Source organism: Periophthalmus magnuspinnatus, chromosome 17, assembly GCF_009829125.3.
Source record: "Periophthalmus magnuspinnatus isolate fPerMag1 chromosome 17, fPerMag1.2.pri, whole genome shotgun sequence".
Classification (NCBI taxonomy): domain Eukaryota; kingdom Metazoa; phylum Chordata; class Actinopteri; order Gobiiformes; family Gobiidae; genus Periophthalmus; species Periophthalmus magnuspinnatus.
Genome location: NC_047142.1, coordinates 2,241,816 through 2,260,182, shown reverse-complemented (window position 1 = coordinate 2,260,182; position 18,367 = coordinate 2,241,816). Strand labels below are relative to the sequence as shown.

Here is an 18,367-nt window from a genome sequence, read left to right as displayed (position 1 = left end):
TTCTTAGCTAGTCTAGTGCTAAGCTAATGAAGCTTGTTGCGTTGCTACTGGGGTTTTTTTGTTAACGCCACACAAATATTTAGCACTGACATTAGCAACGATCTAAAAGAAACTCCCTAAATGAATCATAATCGTGCACATTTTCCAACTGCCGTCCTCAGTTGTTGCAGTTTGCGGTTTGACGGTCAAAACTGGCATCGCGTCTGCCCACTTCCCCTCGTCCAAATATGGAAACTTCCTTCTACCCAGCCGTCTTCCTGAATGTTTTGCATTATGCATCGTGTAACCTCCCAGCACTCACATCCATTTTTTATATCTTAAAATGAGAATGATACGTTTGTTTTTGGAAGCCCCCGCACTCTCCGACGAGACAAAAAAAGTCTCAAAAAGGTTTAAAGTGCATCTGACAGGTTTGCATGTTATTAGTACTTTTAGCGAAATAGTACCTGTAGTAAATATTTATCATAGTTTTACATCAGTTAAGAGCAGTTTGTGGAAGGAAAGTTCAGAAGAAAAATACAGAAAGTAGCGCTGAGTTTTGAAACAGAATCCCTCAACGTCAACATCCAAAATAACACGCACAATTTACACACAGACAGTTTAAACGTTTAACAAAATAAAGGTCAATTTGTCAAATCATAACCGCTATCCCAGCTGCATCGCGTTCGTTTTAGCAGGAAACGAGCGCGGAACAAAGCTGTCGATGAAACATGTTGCTAGCGCCAGTGGGAGCAACGTCAGGGCTCTTGTCTGTTTTTAATGTTCATATCTTGAATTACGGACAAAATAACTAAATACAAACCCCAGGATCATGTAGAGGGTTAATACGAATATTTAAGACCAAAATGAGTCTGAAGCAGCAGAGACAGAGAGAGGGGACTGCAAAAAATAAATAAAATAAAATAAAACCTCAAAAAAACAAAAACAAAACAGCAACCTCAAAATAACAAACAAAAATTATAGTAAAAATAACTTAAAAAAACAAATTCAAAATAACAAAAAACAAACAAACAAAAACTCAAAATAACTAAAAAAATGGACATCAGGATCATGTAGAGGGTTAATACGAACATTTAAGACCAAAATGATGAGTCTGACAGCAGCAGAGACAGAGAGGCCAAAAAAATAAAAAATAAAAAAAAAATAAAACAAAAACTCAAAATAACAAAAAAAAAACTAATAAAAAACTCAAAATAACTTAAAAAAAAACAAAAAAAAAACTCAAAGTAACAAAAAAAAAACAACTCAAAAAAAGAAAGTAAACCTAAAAATTGCAAAAATAAATTCATAAATAAGCCTCAAAATTAAAAAAACAAAAAACAAACTCAAAATGACAAAAAAAAACAAACCTCAAAATAATTCAAAAAAATAAACTCCAGGATCATGTAGAGGGTTAATATGAACATTTAAGACCAAAATGAGTCTGACAGCAGCAGAGACAGAGAGAGGACACAGTTTTTCAATAGAAAGTGAATTGTCGTGGTCGAGTCGATGGAGCTGGAAGTGCGCCCGTGATCCCGTCTTATTTGGAACGCGGTGGCTAGCAGGTTAGCTACGTCCATTTATATAAACAGTCTATGAAACCCAGAAAAAAACAACTATAATACTGTGGTTACTCACCTATTAAGCCGTTTCTGGTATTTAACGTTACCAGGACTAACTATAGTTTTGCATTTTGACCTTTAACTTCACGTCATCTATATTTTTCCTGTATTTTCTTCTGTGTGTTCTGGTTTTCGGACGTGTGCCAAACCCTCCTCCGGGTCCAGCAGTGATGACTTGGTGCTTGTGCCCAGACTGCTGTGTCCTATGGCAGGGTGTGAATGGCATTAGTCACCTCTCTCCCTCTCTCTCTCTTTCTCTCTTTCTTTCTCTCTTTCTGGTCCTGTCCATCCTGCTCTTCTGCCTCCTCTCATCCGGACAGCTGACAGAGGTCTGGACGTGGGCCGCCGTCTGCCCAAACTGACAGGAGCGCTGTATATCTGCGGATAAACTGATAAATGTCTCCCGAGGTGTCATCCTAATTAGAGGTAACGGTTTATGTGCATTTTAAAAAGGGCAGATTATGTGTTTTTTGTGATTTAGTAAAACACTTTCAAATATGGACGTGATTATTTCCTTCGTAAACTGCAGTATTATCGATCTAATAATGGATTGGGATTTATAAAGTGCCTTTCAAGACGCCCAAAGCACTTTACAAAACATTATCCATTCACTCCACTGGTGTTAAAATACCATTGTAGCCACAGCTGCCCTGGGACAGATTGACGGAAATGAGGCTGCCAATCTGCGCCATTAGCCCCTCCCACCACCAACAATCACACACAGACTGCAGTTATAATAAGCAAAGTGGGGGAAGTGTCCTGTATAAGGTTAAAAAAGACTGAATATATAAATAGTCATGGCTAACCCGCTACTCTGGCTCCAATTTACTTTCTATTGAAAAACTGTCCTCTCTCTCTCTGTAACTGCTGCTGTTAGAATCGTCATTTTGGTCTTAAAATGTTAAACACACATATAATATAAAGTGTGTCTCTGTTGTCGACCACTGCATTAGAAAAGCTGTAATTTCAAACTGAATTTCCATCAAAAAGAAGAAATAATTTAAGGCAAATTAAGGTGAGCAAAAAAAAAAAAAAAGTGATCTATTGTGTTTCTTCAAAAAAAAAAAAAAAAAGGAAAGACAAAAAAGGAATAAAAAGAAATCTTATAAATAAAAAGAAATCTAATAAATAAAACATAAAAAATAATAATAATTTAAACAAAAAAAGGAAAGAAAAAAAGGAATAAAAAGAAATCTAATAAATAAAACATAAAAATAATAATAATAATTTTAAAAAAGGAAAGAAAAAAAGGAATAAAAAGAAATCTAATAAATAAAACATAAAAAATAAAAATAAATAATAATTGAAACAAAAAAAGGAATAAAAAGAAATCTAATAAATAAAAAGAAATTTAATAAATAAAACATAAAAAAAAAATAATAATAATCTAAACAAAAAAAGGAGAGAAAAAAGGAATAAAAAGAAATCTAATAAATAAAACATAAAAAATAAAATAAAAACAATAATTATCTAAACAAAAAAACAAAAAAAAGGAAAACTGGCCGTTCATTCCTGCTTCATTCTATTCAGCCCCAGAGCTGCAGACCCTTCAAACCAGTGTCTGTATCACATGAAGAATAATAAGAGACAAATCAGACACTTCCTTTCCCTGAGGTCGCTCCAGTTAGCATTAGCAACAGGTTTGATTGGCAGCTTAGCTCAGCACCGCGGGGCTGGTTTAGCCGGGAACGGGCGGGAAGGGACATTATTTCAACAACCTCGCTTCGGATTGGCTCTTTGGTCGTTATGATACTTGGGGTCGTAATTCCAAATAGGGAACTCAGCTCCACGTTCGTCGCTGTGGGTGACGTCTATGCTTAAAACCCAATACCTCAGTAAAAAAAAAAAAAGAAATGCCCACTGACTTTTTGTCCACACCCATATAAGGTGTTCTCTGCTCCTGGCCCCGCCTCTTCATCGTGTCACTGTAGCAACCAGAATATTTTATTCACACTATTGTAAGGTATTTTCTAACAGTGTAGCACGACATCAAACTGGTATTTTAATTTACCAACACAAAGGTAAATAACAACTAATAAATAAAAACAATCAGCAGCACATCTCAATCTCTTGTTGTTCTTCGACACTTATTCTTCTTACACTACATTTATCTTGGGATAAACGGCGACACAACATTTCCGAACTGGAGCGAAACAAAGAGCCACACGTAAGAACCGCGGGATGTGACCGGTTCATACAGAGTTTATAGTAACTGCAGCAGCTTTTTACGATCTCAAAAACGTGAAAAACAAGTCAATTTTAAAGCGTTTGCGAGTTTTGCCGTGACGGGAAAGCTAAGAATGACCAGCGGAGTCGACGGCGGGTCTGTTATCCCGGGTTCTGGAACGTTCGTCTATTGATTAATAACAGAAGGAAGCCCGTGTGCAACTTCTCGACGATGGGCTTGACAACAACTAGCATGCTAACACGTGCTTACTCATCACTGGACAATAAAATCCTGACAGTATCCAGTGGAATTATTTTTAGAGCTGCTTATACAACATTTCTGCGCTGGGGTAAGACACGATTTACTCAAAATACATGGAAAAATTGTGTAAGCTAACAGCTATTTACGCTAACGCTGAGGACAAAGTATAATATAACACGAAGAGCCAATTTACATCAGATCTGTCCTTTAAATTTTTATTTTCTTGGCTGCTGCTGCTGCTGTCCCCGTCCAGTCAAGACACATAACGCGACGGTGCGTTTAAAATCAACACGGTTTAATTGCCGTAGGTGGTGGGAAGCAGGATCCAACAATAGAGCAATGATCTTGGAAATAACAAATAGATTTGATCGGCCCACACAGCACATGTCCACTTGTTTAATCCCACATTTTCTCCTGATTTCATCCAGAACACGCCAGCCAAAACTATTTTAATTCTTTTTGTAACTTTATTGTCGCCGCCAGCTTGTTTGGGACGGAATGTGACTCCCGTCGACTTTTCAAAACCCCAAAAGGGAGTTATGAAATATTAATTAAGCTTTCACAAGTTACTCAAAGATGTGAGAGCTGTTTTTCTTGTTCATTTTGAAGTGAGAGCAGAGCGGCACACAGGGTTACACAAACGGACGGACGATAAGTGTAAGTAAATGCACAGATCTGATAGTAGAAGTCGTAGAATAGTAGTAGTGTTGTGATTTTTTAGTTTAGACTGAGCTGGAGACGGGTCAGAAGTGCAGATTTGTTGTTTCAATTCAATTTAAGTTCGTCTCTACAGCAAATTTAAAACAAGTTCAGCTGAACCAACGTGCTTCACATAAAAGTCAAAACTAAAAACAAACATATAGATCACACAAAACATAAGAAAAGAACAAGAAAATGCCAAGATTGTCCTGTGCAGTTTGTGTTAAATACCAGGGAGAAGACGTGGGTTTAGTCTTGTGTTAAACTGTTAAAGACTGAGAGGATCTGACAGACAGAGGGCGCAGACAGGACCTATAGAGCGCAGACTGGACCCATAGAGCGCAGACAGGACCCACAGAGTGCAGACAGGACCCACAGAGTGCAGACAGGACCCATAGAGTGCAGACAGGACCCATAGAGCATAGACTGGACCCACAGAGTGCAGACAGGACAAAGATAATGCAGACAGGACCCATAGAGCGCAGACAGGACCTATAGAGCACAGACAGGACCCATAGAGCGCAGACTGTACCCACAGAGTGCAGACAGGACCCACAGAGTGCAGACAGGTCCCATAGAGTGCAGACAGGACCCATAGAGCATAGACTGGACCCACAGAGTGCAGACAGGACAAAGAGAATGCAGACTGGACCTTATCTTTGTCCTGTCTGCGCTCTGTGGGTCCTGTCTGCGCTCTGTGGGTCCTGTCTGCGCTCTGTGGGTCCTGTCTGCACCCTATGGGTCCTGTCTGCGCTCTATGGGTCCTGTCTGCATTATCTTTGTCCTGTCTGCACTCTGTGGGTCCTGTCTGTGCTCTCTTTGTCCTGTCTGCACTCTGTGGGTCCTGTCTGTGCTCTCTTTGTCCTGTCTGCACTCTATGGGTCCTGTCTGCACTCTATGGGTCCTGTCTGCAGTCTCTTGAGCCCTCTGTCTGCGCTCTGTGGGTCCTGTCTGTGCTCTCTTTGTCCTGTCTGCGCTCTGTGGGTCCTGTCTGCACTCTATGGGTCCTGTCTGCACTCTATGGGTCCTGTCTGCACTCTATGGGTCCTGTCTGCAGTCTCTTGAGCCCTCTGTCTGCGCTCTGTGGGTCCTGTCTGTGCTCTCTTTGTCCTGTCTGCACTCTGTGGGTCCTGTGTGCACTCTATGGGTCCTGTCTGCGCTCTATTCGTCCTCTTTATCTGACAGACTTACTTTAGCTCTATTCTCCACCCAGAACCCTGACATCAGCTGACCAGAGCCTTTTCTGTGGCAGCGCCCAGACTATGAAACAGCGCCCTCTGCCTGTCAGATCCTCTCAGTCTTTAACACAGTTTAAGACCAGACTGAAAACCCCACCGCTTCTCCCTGGTATTTAACAGGATATACATGTGTTTTCTTGTTCTGTCCCTATGTATCGTGTTATCTGCATGTTTATTTTCCGTTGACTTTCATGTGAAGTGCCGCGGTTCAGCTGAAGCGGTGGTAAACGTTCTATAAATAAACTTGTAGAGCTGTAGGTGCTGCAGATGCACAGACATGTTGAGTGCGTGTCCTGTAAACAGCTGTCCATCACGTGTCCCGTCAGCGCCAGCCCTTCAATGTCACATCGCTCACTTATTTTTGGTTTACCTCAATTCAACTTGCACCTCTTTGTTATCGCTGCAAAGTGAAGGAGAGTCAGACGTGGACAGACGTGGACAGACGTGGACAGACGTGGACACTCGAACACGACCGGACAAAGCTTTGGACTCTCCCTCATTACGTGTTTTTTTAAATTTTTTTTATTTATTTTTACTACTTTTACACATTTTAGAAACACGTCAACTGTTTCCAAACGATATTCAAAGATGCGCTACGTGGCTGTTTTGGTGGGGCTTCATAGAGATGTTATTACTTTCCCTGGAATGTCCCGCAGTACGGCATTAAACTTATATAATTAGCAGGATTTACTCAATTACAGGTGTTTTTAATGCTTAAACACACACCTTAAATAAATAAAAATATGTGTTCTTACTGTTGCCTCTCCATAGATCTGACCTCCGACTTCGCCCTCTTGTGTCCATGGTGATAGGTAAGTTTAATGCCATACTGTGGAACATTTCCGCACTTTAAATAACATCTGGATGTGGACAAACGTGTGGTGGACCCTACAGATAATGTGCCTTTAATCTGAAAGTGGTTCATGGGTCGATAATCTGGGAGTTTTATAAAACGATGCAAATCCATCATCCTCCTCATCGCGTTCCTCATCTTCATCTTCGTCGCTCCATCTACATAAACGATCGTCTGTGTAAAGAGTCTCCAGCTCCTTAGAAACGAGCAGAAACAAAGGCTGTTTGTGGTATAGTGTTTATCACACCACATCATCACTGTCCAGCGTCAATATGACTCTGAAACACAAACACACCGACGTTTACACAGAATATGTCTCTGTGTCTCACTGTCCAACTCTGTGTCTCTGTTTATCCATCTCTGTCTCTCTCTCCCTCTCCCTGCCTCTCTCTTTCTCTCTGTCTAGCTCCACTGCTCTCTTTCTCTATCTCTGTCTCTCTCTCTCTGTCCCTCTCTCTGTCCCTCTCTCTCTGTCTCTCCCTCTCTGTCCCTTTCTATCTCTCTCCCTGTCTCCCTCTCCATCTCTCTCGCTGTCTCTCCCTCTCCCTGTCTCTCTCTGTCCCCCTCTATCGCTCTCTCTCTCTGTCTGCCCCTCTCTCTCCCTCCCTCTCCTTGTCTCTCTCTCTCTATTTGTCTGTCCGTCTCTCTCCCTCTCCCTGTCTCTCTCTCTGTCCCTCTCTATCTATCTCTCTGTCTGCCCCTCTCTCTCCCTCCCTCTCCCTGTCTCCCTCCCTCTCTTTGTCTCTCTCTCTCTCCCTCCCTCTCCCTGTCTCCCCCTCTCCCTCTCCCTGTCTCCCCCTCTCCCTGTCTCTCTATTTGTCTGTCCGTGTCTCTCCCCCTCCCTGTCCCTCTCTCTGTCTGCCCCTCTCTCTCCCTCCCTCTCCTCGTCTCTCCCTCCCTCTCCTCGTCTCTCCCTCCCTCTCCCCCTCTCCCTGTCTCTCTCCCCATCTCTCTCTCTGTCTGTCCCTCTCCCTGTCTCTCCCTCTCTCTCTCTATCTCCCTCTCCCTGTCTCTCCCTCTCCCTGTCTCTCTCTGTCCCTCTCTATCTCTCTCTCTGTCTGCCCCTCTCTCTCCCTCTCCCTGTCTCTCTCTGTCCCTCTCTATCTCTCTCTGTCTGTCTCTCCCTCTCCCTGTCTCTCTCTCCCTCCCTCCCTCCCTGTCTCTCTCCCTCCCTCTCCCTGTCTCTCTCCCCCTCTCCCTCCGTCTCATCCCTCCGTTCCACTCCAGAGGCGCACATCGGAAGCACTCGTCGAGCTAATTATGCTAATCCTCTCCCACAGTCACGGTGGTAATGGAGAACAGTTAGAACGAGCCGTTTGGATCCATTTCCTACAAACGCCAAAGACACGACTGCAGAGACTGTAGTACGACTCCGCACGTGTACTGCAAGAACGAAGTAAGACCGAGTACATACGGAACAAAAAGTACACATGTAATGGTAAATACGCTACGGTGATGTTTAGTAAAACTACAGATACGAGAGCAAAGAAATACTCAGGGAAAAGTAAAACATCACATCAAAAATTCTATTGAAGTAAAGGTATTAAAGTACATGTTTAAAAAAGTACTTAAAGAGTAAAAAGTAAAGTATGGACTGAGTGAGTGCGACGTCACCCACAGCGTTCGGCTTCAGTCAAATGAAGCTAATGGAGGCTAGCGGTTATAGCGGCTAATTTGGTGCCGAATTTTATATTTGAACTTCCGACCGCGAGTATCATAGCAACGAAAGAGCCAATCCGGAGCGAGGATGTTGAAGGTAACGCCCCGTCCTGCTCACACCGCAGGTTTAGCAGCGAGCAGGCGCTTAATTCAATTTATTTGTAGTCATTGTCACAGAAGAACAACGAAATTGCGAAAGTGCAAACCCATAAATAATAAATCCTCCTTAAACCCGAGTGTAAACGTTGACCCAGTGGCTTCAGTTCAACATGAGACGGTTCTTGTAGCAGCAAAACAGGGACGTACAGACAGGGACCGGAGAACGATGACGAAATGCAACAATGCAACCAGTTCATTGTTATTATTAAGAGTTGGATGTGGTTTTTGTCGGTGAGAGGGGGGCAGAGAGGGGCAGAGTTCAGGAGCCTCAGGACCTGTACCTTCTCCCTGAGGGCAACAGGTGAAAAAGAGCAGGGTGATGTTGGTCCCGCAGGATGTTGTGCAATTTTCTCCGACAGCGGGTGGAGTAGATGGTGCTGATTTCTGGCAGAGTCGTTCCGATGGTTCGACCGGCTGCTTTCACCGCCTGCTGGTCGGCCTTAGTGCAGCTGGAGATCCACAAGTCCATACGTCAGAACGCTACCGATGGCACAGTTATAAAAGTTCAACATCAGAGGTCTGGGAATGTGGACACTCCTCAGTTTCCTCAGGTGGTAAAGTCGCTGTTGGGCCTCCCGTACGGCTGAGGTGATGTGGTCGCCCCAGGACACGGCCAGTGAGGAGAGGTAGGTGGTTGTTGTGACTTTTTCTGCGGAAATCCACGACAATCTCCTTGGTCTTTTTAGTGTTTAAAAGCAAGTTATTGTGGTGGCACCATGACTCTAGATGTTGCACCTCCCTCCTGTAGTTGACCTCATCGTTGTTGGATATGAGGCCGAGCGCCGTGGTGTCATCAGAGAACTTAACGATGAGGAGGAAAGACAGTCGTGGGTGAAGAGAGTGTATAGCAGAGGGCTCAGAACACACCCTTGAGGGACCCCGGTGTTGACAAAAATGGTGGGGGAGGTGTTCTTAGTGAGAAAATCCACAGTCCAGTTGCACAGAGAGGAGCTGAGTCCCAGTTGGTGGAGTTTGGACCGAAGTTCGTTTGGCCGGATGGCGTTAAAAGCCGAACTGTAGTCGACAAAGAGGAACCGAGCGGAGGTGTTCTATGTGTCTCCAGGTGCTCCAGGAGTGTGTGCAGCACCGTGGCTATGGCGTCCTCAGGAATGTTGGCGAAACGGTTTTTGACGTGTTTTATGACCGGTCTCTCCAGGCGTTTGGCGGGAATGGACGTGAGCGCCACAGGTCAGTGGAGGGGAGAGGGGACAGGACAGGGTCGGTGTTATTCCTGTCAAAACGGGCATAAAAGTGGTTTAAGTCCTCGGCCAGAGTAGGACTGTCAGCTGAGGGTGGCGGCGGGTTCCTCTTGTAGTCCGTAATAGCCCTGATGCCCTCCCAAACCCGGCCTCAATGCGCCTCCTGTGATGTCGTTTGGCAGCGTTGATGCCGCTCCTCGAGTTTAGCTGTCAATCAAACCTGTTGCTAACGCTAACGCTAACAGGAGCGACCTCGGGGAAAGAAGGTATAAAAAAACGGAGACGGAGAGAGTCAGGCAGAGAGAGAGACAGATAGAGATAGAGAGTGAGATATAGACAGAGAGAGACAGAGCCAGAGATAGACAGATAGACAGGGAGAGACAGAGATAAAGAGAAAAAGAAGGTATAAAAAATAAATAAATACATAAATAAAATAATAATACATAAAATAAAAATAATAAATAAAATAAGAAAATTAAAAAAAAACAAAAAAAAGAGAAAAAAGTGTCAAAAAAAGAAAAGAAAAAAAAGAAGGCGCCTGATTTGTCTGTTGTTAATGTTCATATCTTGATTTACAGACACAATAGTGAAATAAAAAAAGAGGATCATGTAGAGGGTTAATACGAACATTTAAGAACAAAACGATGAGTCTGAAGCAGCAGAGACAGAGAGAGGACACAGTTTAAAAAAAAAAAAAAAAAAAAACAACCCTCAAAAATAACAAAAAAACACAACTCAAAATTAAATGAAAAAAGAACTCAAAATAACAAAAAAATTAAGAAAATAAACTTTTAAAAAAAACAATCTCAAAATAACAAAAAAAATTATAATAAAAAGTACTAAAAAAAAACAACCCTCAAACTGACCAAAAAAAAAAAAAAAAAAAAAAACTTAAAAAATAATCTCAAAATAACTCCAAAAAATGAACTCCAGGATCATGTAGAGGGTTAATATGAACATTTAAGACCAAAACGACGAGTCTGACAGCAGCAGTTTTTAAGGCGTATAAAAACACAGACAAAGCTCAGGCCCGATTTTGACCCTTCTGTGACCCCAGGATAGAAATTAGACTTTTACGTTCGTGTCTGTTCATTAACACACTTTGTCTCAACCAAATAAATAAATAAGTAAAGATTGAGGGCCACAGACTGGTCGCTAATACAATGAGTACTTCAAATCTACGCGTTTATTACAAGTTAATCTGAACCACTAGACCTTTATTTATGTTTGCGTCCTCAATAATACATCGTTAAGTAGATTTTCAGAAATATACGGTAAAAAGTACTGTTTAAGGTAATATGGGCCAATTCAGCTGGAAGCTTGACGGCCCAGAAAAATTGGTCTGTGGGCCGCATTTAGCCCCCGGGCCACAGGTTGGACATGCCTGATCTATGGTTTAAACGGGAATAAATTCTTACTTTTTCGTAAGAGAGACAGAGAGAGAGAAACAGATAAACACATAGAGACACAGAGAAAAAGACAGACAGATAGAGACAGAGAGAGAGAGAGACAGAGAGAGAGAAACAGATAAACACAGAGAGACACAGAGAGAAAGACAGAGAGAGATAGTGACAGACAGTGAGAGAGAGAGACAGGGAGAGATAGTGACAGACAGTGAGAGAGAGAGACAGGGAGAGATAGTGACAGACAGTGAGAGAGAGAGACAGGGAGAGGCCGGGGGGGGGGGGGGGGGGGGACCCTACACTCCTCTTTTGAGGGAGAGAGAGAAGCAGAGACAGACCGAGAGAGAGATGGAGAATACTGAGAGAGAGAGAGAGAGAGAGAGAGAGACTACACTATTCTTTTTTTAAGGAGATAAACAGACAGAGAGAGAGGCAGAGCCAGAGATAGACAGATAGGGACAGAGATAAAGAGAGAGAGAGAAACAGATAAAGACAGAGAGAGACAGACAGATAGAAACAGGGACAAAGAGAAACAGAGAGAGAGAAACAGATAAAGACGGAGAGACAGAGAGACAGACAAATAGAGACAAGGAGAGAGAGATAGACAGAGAGAAAGAGAGAGAGAAACAGATAAAGAAAGAGAGAAAGACAGAAACAGAGACAGAGAAAAAGATAAAGACGGAGAGAGTCAGGCAGAGAGAGAGACAAACAGAGACAGAGAGATAGGCAGAGACAGAGAGAGACTGATAGAGACTGTGGTGTTGTGCGTGTTGTCCATGTTGTGCGTGTTGTGTGTGTTGTGCGTGTTGTGTGTGTTGTGCGTGTTGTCCATGTTGTGCGTGTTGTGCGTGCTGTGTGTGTTGTGTGTGTTGTGCGTGTTGTATGTGTTGTGTGTGTTGTATGTGTTGTGTGTGTTGTGTGTATGTGTGTGTTGTATGTGTTGTGTGTGTTGTGTGTATGTGTGTGTTGTGTGTGTTGTGTGTGTTGTGCGTGTTGTGTGTTGTGTGTTGTGCGTGTTGTGTGTTGTGCGTGTTGTGCGTGTTGTGCGTGTTGTGTGTGTTGTGTGTGTTGTGTGTGTTGTGCGTGTTGTGTGTGTTGTGTGTGTTGTGCGTGTTGTGCGTGTTGTGTGTTGTGCGTGTTGTGTGTGTTGTATGTGTATGTGTGTGTTGTGTGTGTTGTGCGTGTTGTGTGTTGTGTGTGTTGTATGTGTATGTGTGTGTTGTGTGTGTTGTGCGTGTTGTGCGTGTTGTGCGTGTTGTGCGTGTTGTGCGTGTTGTATGTGTATGTGTGTGTTGTATGTGTTGTGTGTGTTGTGTGTATGTGTGTGTTGTGTGTGTTGTGTGTGTTGTGCGTGTTGTGTGTGTTGTGCGTGTTGTGTGTGTTGTGTGTGTTGTCCGTGTTGTGTGTGTGTTGCGTGTTGTGTGTGTTGTGTGTGTTGTGCGTGTTGTGTGTTGTGTGTGTTGTGTGTGTTGTGTGTGTTGTATGTGTTGTGTGTATGTGTGTGTTGTATGTGTTGTGTGTGTTGTGTGTGTTGTGTGTATGTGCGTGTTGTATGTGTTGTGTGTGTTGTGTGTGTTGTGTGTATGTGCGTGTTGTGTGTGTTGTGCGTATTGTGTGTGTTGTGCGTATGTGTGAAGAGATGGGCTCATGTTGAAATGTGACAAGAACAGAGTTGCACTTCAGTTTGTCTCATTACTGTGTCTGTGTTTTTCTCTTTATCTGTTTCTCTCTGTCTCTCTCTCTCTCCATCTGTTTCTCTCTCTCTCTGTGTGTGTCTCTCTCTGTCTCTCCCTGTCTCTATTTGTTTGTGTGTGTGTGTGTGTCTCTCTCTCTATCTGTTTCTCTCTTTCTATCTCTCTCTCTTTATCTCTGTCTATCTCTGGCTCTCTCTCTCTGTCTCTATCTGTTTCTCTCTTTCTTTCTCTCTTTATCTCTGTCTCTGTCTCTCTCTGTCTCTATCTGTTTATCTCCCTAAAAAAGAATAGTGTCATCTCTCTGTCTCTCTCAGTATCTACCTCCATCTCTCTCTCGGTCTGTCTCTGCTTCTCTCTCTCCCTCAAAAGAAGAGTGTAGGGTCCCTCTCCCCTCGTCTTCCTCCCCCCTCTCTCTGCCTCTCCCTGTCTCTCTCTCTATCTGTCCGTTTACTTATTTATTCGTTTATTTTAAACCGTAGCGACTGAAGTTGTGTGAAGACGTGTCCATGTTTAACCAACACTCGCGCTGTTACGTAATCCCGGCGTATTCTCCATTGCATTTAATCCCCGGCAGCAACTTAATCCCACGGCTAAGAAAACAGCGCTCTTCCATCTCTCTTTCTCTCTCTCTCTCTGTCCATATGCAGAGAGCACATGGGTGAGGAGTTAAAGGTGAGGAGAGAAAAAGCGAGGGAGAGCAGAAAGAGAGATGTAGCCGAGTTTAAAAGTTAGAATAGGTCAATTAAGGCTCTTTAAGACGACGTACTACACAAAATCAACCTTTTTTTTATCAATCTATCATGTTATAAACTTGTTTCCTCATCGAAAACCAGCCTGAAGTGCTTTTAAATGTCATTCATACAGGTTTGAGTAATCTAGCGATCTCTTCCGGGCTCTATTCGAACCTTTCTTACGGTTAGCAGTAAGATTCTGTACGAGGCTCCGCCCACAAGTCGACCACTCGTTCGTCCATGCTCCCGCACAACAATCCTCCACAAATATACAAAAACATGACACAAAACGACTTACTACGACTTCACAAACCTGATAAAATGTGCGGTAAGTTTCATTAGCGGGTTAAGTCGTGGTTCTCTTCTCTTTTAATGTTAATTTTACGGTGATTATTTGTGATTATTTATGTTTTGATTTGTTTTATTGTGACTTTGCGCTCTGAAAGGGGCGTAACTTAGCACAGAGAGCAAAAAAAGAGCGAGAGACGAAACTGAAACTTATACGACATGTTAATACGTTCTTTTTGGGTGAATATGGCATTTTAAAAACAATAAAAAAGGAAACACAGTGATCTAAATATGTGTTAGCCGTTAGCAATACCGCATTATGTAACTTTCCCGTCGCTATGAAGCCAGAATGTTCCACCGTATGTCTTTAAACACGTCAATCCACAAGTTTATCTCCGTAAATTTAGCGGGTGATGATACCAGACCGAGTTACAGGTCAGATCTGTGGAGCATGTTTGTTCTAAAGTACTTTGAGCAATAAAAACACACATAACTACAAGTACAAGGTGTGTATTTACTGTACGTTTAATGCCGTACTGTGGAACTTTCCAGGCAATGCAGTAACATCTCCATGGAGACAGGAAGATTTCTGAAACCTCCATTGGAAAAGTTACGCAATACCTTGTGCAGTTTGAAGTAACTTGTGAGAATCGTTCTTATTTTTGGAGTACTTTTCTCATAAGATATTTTTCCCTCGACTTAAGTAATAATAATATTTTATCGTGTAACAGTAAAAAAAAAACTCTTAAAAGTTTATATTTTTTTCCTCTTTCCACTGAGCGACAAAAAAATGACGTTGACCTTCAGATACGCTTTAGTTTGTCTAATTTCTGTCCAATATACTGCATTTTTACTCGAGTAGTAGTACTGAAAATTGCGGTAAACGGTAATATTTTTATGTAGTAGAGTCGGTGTCTTGCCCAAGGACACGACAACAGCATTCACCTGTGAGGGCTGGAATCGCACCGACAACCTGTGGATTCCACCGCTCGACCGATGACGTTTACGCTGAGAGTGGGATTCGAACCAGCAACCTTCAGATTAGCAAACAAACAACTCTCCTATTGATCTGTTTAAAGAGACTCGCTCTGATTGGTCGGTGTTTTCGGCCAAACTATGACATCACACAGGACAAAAACAGATTTCACTTTAAAAAAAAAAAAAAAAAACTTATCTTAAGCTTTTATTAAATGTACATTTTTCAAGCTGGACAATGAAACAGAAGCATCCGGGCGTAAAAATGAACTCCACGCGGACATTAACCCCCCAGTGAACGCGAGTGACCCCAAGTCTCGCCGCGATGACCTTTGAACAGCTGAAGCCTGGCGGGGGCCCAGGACGTCACGTAAGGGCCCGTCACCGTACGGACTCTAATCTGCCGCTCTCTTTCCGCTGTACAAACCTCGACAGACTGCAGACGCGTCCAGGAGCGAGGGCTGAGGAAAACGAGCGTCGGGTCAGCAGCACGCCACTGTGGAATTAGCTTAGCGTGTGTAGCTAGCAAAACCGATTTGAAAATGATAAAACTTTCGTAATATCACGCACATATTTCAGATTTCAGGTGTCAGAATTATAGACAGTATAAAGAAGTAGACAGAGCGAGTGCGACGTCATCCGCAGCGTTCAGCTCTAAATGAAGCTAATCGAGGCTAGCAGTTGTAGCGGCTAATTTGGAGCCAAGTTACATATTTACGATTCCGACTGCGAGTATCATAGCGACCAAAGAGCCAATCCGGAGCGAGGCTGTTGAAGTTAACGCCTCTTCCCGCTGCGCATCGCTGGTTTAGCAGGGAGCGGGTCAAGCTAACCTGTTGCTAACGCTAGCAGGAGCGACTTCGGGGAAACAAGGCGCCTGATTTGTCTGTTATTAATGTTCATATCTTGAAATAAAAACACCAGGATCGTGTAGAGCGGGTTAATACGAACATTTTAAGACCAAAATGAAGCGCGTCCATGCTCGCTTTCTATTTGGAACGCAGCAGCTAGCATGTTAGCTATGTCGACTCATATCCTGTATTTTCCAGAGTATAAGTCGCACCTGCGTATAAGTCGCAACAGCCAAAAAATGCATAATAATGAAGAAAAAAACATATATTTCATTTATAAATCGCATCTGAGTATAAGTCGCACGCCCGGACAAACTATGAAAAAAATGCGACTTATTCTCCGGAAAATATGGTGCACAGTTTATGTCCAAAATTGCTCGTTAAATTCTTACGTAGCTTTTGAAACACTGTCGTTTGAAGTTGACTTGGCCAAACGTGAAGACGACATCACTGGACACAACGCAAACTGATAAATAAACTTAAACCTGCCATTTGTGATTAAATTAGCCGACCTGGCCTGGGTGTATTCTCACATTACACCACTAGAGGGTGTCTATGTTACTGCTGTGTGATAGTGTCCCAACTTTGACCTGACAGAAGAAAAGCAGAGAGCACAGGTGAGTCTGCACAAAGGCCAGGTGACAGATTGTAGCTTTAAAAGGTCTGTACACATTTTTTTTTTCATGTATTTAGCCAAAATGTGAACGGATATAGTGTATGCGCCGCCCTGGAGGTCAAAATAAGTCACTGCATCCTGTTTAAATCACATTATGAAGCGTTTTCTTGCCCGACAATCAGGAAGTATATGTTAAAATAATGAATAATGCTACGGGGAAAATAAGGAATCACTTTGGAGCACTGCAAACGAGCTGTTTTTTCAAATTTGTAAAACAGTAAAAGTCCAGTGCGTCTAAATATTAGTAATAGAAGTTCTGAGCCAGACACAGTCAAAAAGACACAAGAAATACGACTCAAATAAATAAAATCAGAAACTAAAATGAATGGGAATAGGGTGTCCAATTCCTGGGCCCCCTAAGACGCTGGGGCCCGGGACCACAGACCCCACTGCCCCCTCCCTGGTGACGCCCCTGGACTCTGGACACGTTTAAATTGAAACTTTAGACAAAACTCAAAGATTAAAACATAAACTCCAAATATAATCACAGAGTTTGTCAGAAAAATCACACTGAAATATTTTTCTCAAACTGTGGATCTGTCAGATCAGATCAGGCTCCGGAGTTTAGCAGAGAAATGGAGAATGTGAGGAAATGTGTGCGACACAGGCTGTGTGTGTGTGTGTGTGTGTGTGTGTGTGTGTGCGACGCTACCTGACGTTGTCGTGGTGTATCTGTGTATCTGTGTATATGTGTGTGTGTATCGGGGTGTGTGTGTGGGGGGGGGTGTGTGTATGTGTGTGTGTGTGTGTGTGTGTGCGTAGGGGTGTGTGTGTATGTGTGTATACGTGTGTGCGACGCTACCTGACGTTGTCGTGGTGTATATGTGTGTGTGTGTATGTGTGTGTAGGGGTGTGTGTGTGTGTGTGTAGGGGTGTGTGTGTGTGTGTGTGTGTAGGGGTGTGTGTGTGTGTGTGTGTGTGTGCGTCTCTACCTGACGTTGTCGTGGCGCTGGATGTAGATTTTGTGAAAGATCCTTTCTGGGGGCTTCAGGAAATCCTCTTTCATCTCCATAGCGACGTTTCTGGGCAGCAGGCTCATTAGCAGACGCTCCTGTGTGTGCGCACACACAAATACACAAAGATAAGTGACTTCTCCTCTTTTGCCTTTGCTCTGAAAACTTCTCTTCAGACAAAGTGACGAGGAAAGTGTGAGACCAGAGGGAGAAGACGCGTGACACAAACTCTTTTATGGATATTTTCACTAATAATTCAGAATAAAGATGGTGCGATGTGACTTTTCTCAGCTCTTACCTTTATCTCACATTCACTGCTGCTGTGGATCATATTTTTCACAAAACTGGCGTCAAAATTTAAAACATAACCAGGTCCACAAACTGATTTTCTTACATTTAAGTAAAGTTCAGCCATTAAATTCCAAAATGAATGCTCTTTATTTGATTTATAAAATTATTTGCTGCATTATTGTGTAAAAACATACAGCCACGTTTTAGTTTAAGTCGTACTAAATGTTCATTTTAACTCACTCGTCTGTTTAAAAAGACACATCCGGTGCAAACGAGGTCACATGACGTCTCAGGGAAAACACCAGTGACAAATGTCGTCAAAATTTTCACCAATATTTGGAAAAACACCCAGACATCATAAAAGTCCTGTTACACAAAACTGACTCTTGTGAAGCGTTAAGTCGTGTTCTAACAATGTTTCCTCCTCAAAAACATACCTGGAGTTGTGTTTTGTTTCATTCGCTCATGTTTGACTCACACTTTAATGCTCCGTTGCACCTTGTGATGTCATCAAGTGGTAGTTTTCAAGCTAAAATCTACCTTTTACCTTTTGTTCAGCAGAGATGACTAATTCTAGAGCTGAAATGATTCTAGAAATGAAGGTGCGTGGAGTTTCAAAACACAGTGGAGCACTTCCTGTATCGCCACATGATGACATCACGAGGT

The 18,367-nt window shown here is 42.7% G+C and overlaps 1 protein-coding gene across 1 annotated transcript in view; it reads right to left on the bottom strand.

Annotated features, from left to right (window-relative positions):
* The window catches only part of LOC117385348 (adenylate cyclase type 1-like), a 92,701-nt gene that overhangs the window by 55,278 nt on the left and 19,056 nt on the right, over positions 1-18,367 (bottom strand). Inside the window, exon 3 of the mRNA XM_033982648.2 lies at positions 17,390-17,508. Within this exon, the coding sequence (XP_033838539.1) occupies positions 17,390-17,508 (119 nt within the window). The remainder of the gene's footprint in view (positions 1-17,389; positions 17,509-18,367) is intronic.